Source organism: Vitis riparia, chromosome 8 (genome assembly GCF_004353265.1).
Source record: "Vitis riparia cultivar Riparia Gloire de Montpellier isolate 1030 chromosome 8, EGFV_Vit.rip_1.0, whole genome shotgun sequence".
Lineage (NCBI taxonomy): Eukaryota > Viridiplantae > Streptophyta > Magnoliopsida > Vitales > Vitaceae > Vitis > Vitis riparia.
In genome coordinates, this window is record NC_048438.1 from 16,101,814 (window position 1) to 16,107,721 (window position 5,908).

Genomic DNA, 5,908 nt, shown 5'->3' on the forward strand with positions numbered 1-5,908 from the left:
TCACAACTGGACTACTTACTCCCCCCCACCTCTGCTTCCCAATAAGCCTAAATTAGTACTTCAATTAATTATTACTTAAATATTTTAATTTATTTTTTCATGTTTTGATTGGGCAGGACGGAGCCAGCTAGTCGCGGGTGAATGGAGGGACATTTTGGGTAATTTGGGTCTCTCATTTTCAATTTTATACCTTGTTTTTTGCAAGCTTTCTAAAGTGGCCTTTATTTTTACTGCGCTTTTCGCCGAGCCGAAACTCTGTAAGTCGGCTCAAACCGCGTTGTGAAAAAGTAGAAGTAGATGATTGTTGATGAACATTGTAATTTGTATGAGGCAATTGTTTGTTGATGGACTATGTTTTGTTCCCCTACAAATAATTGTACTTCCTTCCTACCTCCAACATTTCAACTAAGATGGGTTGACTTTTCTCATATTTCAACTCAATTTCTTTACCCTTGCCTTTGAGGCTATTCAACCACGATAAATACCAAAAACACAAATGAGTTTTTAGATTTTTTGGAGATATTTTTAAAAATACTTGATATGTGTCTTTAAACAATTTTAATGAAAATATTTGTAATCATTTTCTTTATAATATTGTATTTATTAATGGAAATATAGTATATAGTATGTTTGTGCAAAATATAATAATTTTTATAAAGAAAATGAATAATCATTCATAATATATGTGGATATTTAGTATACATAATGTATGAGAGTTTATACTTTTATATTTTTAGATAAAGCGAAAACGTATATAGATAGAAGTCATACGTTTGGGCAAATTAAAGAGAATATCCGCATTAATTAATTGGATAAGTTTTTCCCCATCGAATACCTTTTATTAGAGTTTCCAAACTTGATATCATTTCTATTTGTATTTATTTTATAGTCTTGATTTTTTTAATAATAATAATAATAATAATAATCAGGCGTATTTACAATTTGTAATTAAAACATTACCATTTTCTTTTTCTATTTGAAGTTCTGATGTTGGACTGGAGAAAAGAGCGATAAACGACGTCGTTGTAAATTGTAACTGATGGAGAGAGAGAGGGAGAGGAGGGAGGGGTGGGTACAGTGGAAGTTATGTATTTATATAATAAGGAGGAAAGTGAAAATAGAGGAAAAAGAAAAGCGGAAAACGAAAAGAAGGCCAAAACAGGAAAAAGAAAAAGGGAGAAAAAGAAAGAAAGCGAAATGAGAGAGAGAGAGAGACCCCCACCTCCTAGTGATGGCGTGATTTACTTTTGCTTTTTCTCTCGACAGGAATCTTTGAAAATCCAAAGCAATCCCCTTCTCCTTCTTCCTTCCCCTTGTTATTCTTTCAAATATAATTTTAAAAAATATTAAAGAATAATAATAAAGTTTTATTATTATGGAACGAGAGAAAGAGAGAGAAATTTCAGGAGATTTTCTTTGTGTTTTCCCGTTGTTTCCTTCTTTCTCTCACTTTCTTACTGTCCGTTGGGACTAAACCCAGACCCCTAAAGCCCCTCACCGCACTCACAGTCTCTCTCTCTCTCTCTTTCTCTCTCACTTAACACATACTCTTTCTCTCACTCACTCATTCAGTTTGTGCGTGTGTTTGAGCGTAACATGAGCAGAGTGTGCATTGCACACCTTCGGTTATGAATCCTTCAGAACCAGTTCAACTTCAACCTCAGCCTCTGCCTCAGCCCCACCGCTCCTCCTTTGCCTGTGACCGCCATCCTGACGAGCATTTCACTGGTTTTTGCCCCTCATGCCTCTGCGAACGCCTTGCCGGCTTAGATCAGTCCTCCTCCGCTCGCAAATCCACCTCCAACTCTATCGCCACTTCCTCCACCGCCGCCGCCGCCCTTAAGGCCATCTTCAAGGGTTCCGGTGGCGGTCCCGACAAGTCCAACTCCTATCGTCACAAACCCTCTTCTTCTTCATCCTTCTTCCCCGAACTCCGCCGCACCAAGTCCTTTTCCGCCTCCAAAGGTGAGGGGTTCTCTGGCGTTGTCGAGCCCCAGAGGAAGTCCTGTGACGTTAGGGTTCGGAACACTCTCTGGACCCTTTTCAACCTCGACGACGAACGCAAGGGTTCCAAGCGGGAAGCTTGGGGTGAGGTTGAGGTTGATACCAGAAATTTGGGCTCTTCTTGTGTCGGAGGTCCCGTGTTCGAGTCCAAAGAAGAGGACGAGACCGAGGACGAAATTAGGGTTTCTGAGGAACCCAATGTGGTGGTGAACGGTGTCGAAGACAGGGTTGAGGAAATCATAGAGGAAGAAGAAGAACAGGAACAGGAACAACAACTACAACAGGTACAACAACAACAACAACAACTACTGCTACAAGAACCAGAAGATTTTAAGACCATGAAGGATCACATAGATCTCGATTCTCAGAACAAGAAGCCACCGGGAAGAGATTTGAAGGAGATTGCCGGAAGTTTCTGGTCGGCGGCCTCAGTGTTCAGCAAGAAATTACAGAAATGGAGGCGAAAGCAGAAAATGAAAAAGCGTGACAATGGCGGTGGCTCCGCCACATTGCCGGTGGAGAAGCCCATTGGGAGGCAGTACAGGGAAACACAGTCGGAGATCGCCGATTACGGTTTTGGCCGGCGATCTTGCGACACGGATCCCAGGTTCTCACTTGATGCTGGTCGTATCTCGTTCGATGATCCCAGGTACTCATTTGATGAGCCTAGGGCTTCTTGGGATGGGTATTTGATTGGACGGACCTTTCCCCGTCTACCGCCTATGGTTTCTGTGGTGGAGGATGCTCCGGTACCAGTTCAGAGGTCCGATAATCAAATTCCTGTTGAGGAGCCTAGGAATTCTTCTGTCAATGAGGATGAGTCCATTCCTGGTGGGTCTGCTCAGACTAGAGATTACTACTCCGACTCGTCTTCCAGGCGGAGGAAGAGTCTCGATCGGTCCAACTCCATAAGGAAGACAGCTGCAGCGGTAGTGGCGGATTTGGATGAGTCGAAGTCGGTTTCAAATGCAAAGGTGTCTCCAGCAACCATTGATTACTTCCATGGACCAAAATTGATACCTGCTGATAAAGATTTGAGGGATTCAAACTCTAATTCTCTACGGGATGACTGCTCAGAGACCTTTGAAATGGCTTTTAGGGATGCTGCTTCCGTCACCGGGAACGGTGAGCGGAAGGGCTCCAAGAAGTCCAGCCGGTGGAGCAAGGCTTGGAATATATGGGGTTTTATACACCGCAGGAGTGGCACCAAGGATGAGGATGACGATAGGTTCAGCAGGGTAAATGGGGTTGAGCGGTCCTTATCTGAGTCCTGGCCAGAACTGCGGGGCGAGCGCAACGGAGATGTACGAGGAGCTTTTAACAGGAAGGTCTTTCGAAGCAATAGCAGTGTTAGCTCGAGGAATTCGTTTACCATGGGAGGATCATTCAGCAGTACAAGGAAAAGCAGCGCCGAGAGCAATGGGCATGGGAAAAAGAGGAGAGATGAGTTTGTGTTGGAGCGGAATCGGAGTGCTAGGTATTCACCAAACAACATCGACAATGGCCTCTTAAGGTTTTACTTGACTCCTCTAAGGAGCAGTCGGAGAGGTGGTTCCGGGAAGACTAGACCAAGTAACTCACATTCTATTGCAAGGAGTGTATTGCGGCTATATTGAGTTGAAGGTCAATCAGGTGTTCTTTTGATTTACTGTTATTTTTGCTGCATTTGTTGTGTAAATTACACATGTCTATGTATTCTTGATGGTGGTTTGGATAAAACAGCACCCTGCATTTTGTCTTTCCTGCATGTTGCATGCTTTTTCAATTATTCCAATAACAAGAGTTTCAGTATCTTCTTTCCACTGATCATATTGTTTCTAGGGCTTTGAATTTTCCTACGTGCAAAATAAATCTCTACAAAAGGTAGCGTGTAGATTACAAATGCAGATATGCTGGCCTTAGGACCCGATGTCGTTTCCTTTTTAACCTTTTCTTATGTGCAATTTGGTGTTTGTTGAAAGTTGGTATTACATTTACAATGTGCACATGAGGGTGATGCTAATGTGGACTCAGAACTGGCTATCTGTCAAGAGTTGATTGGTTGGAAACGAGAAAGTGTAGACATCTTCTTGGTCGTACTTTGCTATCAAATATTCAACCTTTTTTAGATGTGACCTAATGGTGAGCTTTCACCTGGATCCCACTTGGAATTTTAAAACTACATAAATAGGATTTTTATTAGCTCACACCAACTTCAACTTCAATTGTTTGTTTTCTTCGATTGATCAAGTTATATTTTCACTGTGCCAAACTCTAGTTTGTTGAAATCAATTTAGCTTTCATTTTCTCTATGTTTCAGCGTCTGGGTGGCATTGATGTGAATGTTTCTTTTTGAGGTCATACTTGTGATTATTCTTAGATGAGTTCATTGATTGCTGATGGGTCAGTCTCTCTGAGAGCTCATGGTTGGTCCTTTGTGTTTCTAAGATGGTGTAGCAATGCAAACATGGTACATTCATCCTTCTAGTTCAGAGGAGGATATAATTGCAAGAATGAATAGCATATAATGTCTGACATTAATCAGAGCTCAATATCGTTACAATACACATAGCTAAAATGAGAAGTGGAAAAATTGTGGCATGTTCTTCAATTCGCTGTGCCTTCCCTTTTTACCCGTATGCTTCTGCTCTAATCTCACCCGAGTAACATGGGTTTTTGTTCATATGCAGTGAACACCTGTCCTATATGCAGGAGGTTCTACAGCTCAAATTTACCCCTGTTGGTAGCAGAGTTGGAGCGAAGGGCCACTTTGGGTTTTGCACAGAAAGCTGCATTTATGGGATTTTGCAGGCGGCAGATACTGATGATGATTCATTATTCAAAGCTATGTTCAAGCCTGGTTATTAGGTCTGGGTCAGCGAAGAGAGCAATATCAATATCAATATCGATGGAAAGTCAAGAGCCAGCCATTTCTGGAGAGGGCTTCAACAGCAGTATTGTGTTATTTTAAACTTCAACAGCTGGAATGTGTAATGTTAGACTCTTCCCTGCTAACATATGAACTCATAGCCCATGTTTTAGTTTGACAGAGTGATGGATTTGGTGAAACTGGTGGATGCAATGTTGCAAGTCTTTGCTTCCATAGGAGTGCAGGCATATCAAGCACAATCTGTTTCTTGAACAGAAAAAAAGAAAAGAGAAAAAAAAGACACAAGGCAGAAGGCTGAGATCCAAGAACTTTCACAAAAAGGCTGCTGAGAACATGGAGTACTCATGTCCAGAGAATTATTAACTCAGAAGGCATCAGTTCTTTCCGTCCTCTTCTTCCTCATCATTTTACTTTTATTTATTGTGGGTCTGTATCCTGTATTTGCCATTGGTTAATGGTTCAGAGATGAGTTGGTTGATTTGTCAAAATTGAGATAGAATGTTTTTGGTTTTGAATCTCTTATTTCCTTGTAAATCAATAAGAAAATTGACGAAATCATGCCTTAAATATCAATGCTCCAAAGGGGTTTCAAATGCTATCCATTTAATTTTCTAGGTTGAATGCTAAAAATGTGGTTTTGAAATGGAATCAATCTCATTCTTGAATTCACATTGGTCTTGGATCGGCGCCCCTTGATTTATTCATCATCTTTATTAATTTTAGAGATGGCAATTGGCTTCACAATTCTCGTAAAAACTGATACAATTTTTGTTCATAATGTTCTTGGGTTTGAAGGACCCGGATGGAAAGGAGCATGTACTGCAAAAATGGAGTCATACAGTTGATGAGTTAAGAGAATTGAGTTCATTTTTTTTGTCAGCATGGTTGTTGAGCTACAGGGTTAACTTGGAAGCTGGAGTTGGAACCGCACAACCTCAGGCTGACACCGAATGTTAATGTTTATGTGTACGGTTCCAAGTGCTTGATATCCCATCAGTAGAACACCAGTACTTGATAAGATCAGATGGGGAGTGA

At 41.2% G+C, this 5,908-nt stretch overlaps 1 protein-coding gene across 2 annotated transcripts; it reads left to right on the forward strand.

Annotated features, from left to right (window-relative positions):
* Positions 1 to 1,407: 1,407 nt before the first annotated feature.
* Positions 1,408 to 5,469, forward strand: LOC117920729 (protein OCTOPUS-like). 2 transcript variants are annotated; one of them, XM_034838326.1, is made up of 2 exons: positions 1,408 to 3,636; positions 4,674 to 5,469. In XM_034838326.1, the coding sequence occupies exon 1, from the start codon at positions 1,629 to 1,631 to the stop codon at positions 3,618 to 3,620; it is 1,992 nt and encodes a 663-aa protein (XP_034694217.1). In that variant the 5' UTR covers positions 1,408 to 1,628; the 3' UTR covers positions 3,621 to 3,636; positions 4,674 to 5,469. The 2 variants fall into 2 exon arrangements, with proteins under 2 accessions (XP_034694217.1, XP_034694218.1); XM_034838327.1 differs by having other exon boundaries at positions 1,408 to 3,627.
* The last annotated feature ends 439 nt before the right edge of the window (positions 5,470 to 5,908 follow it).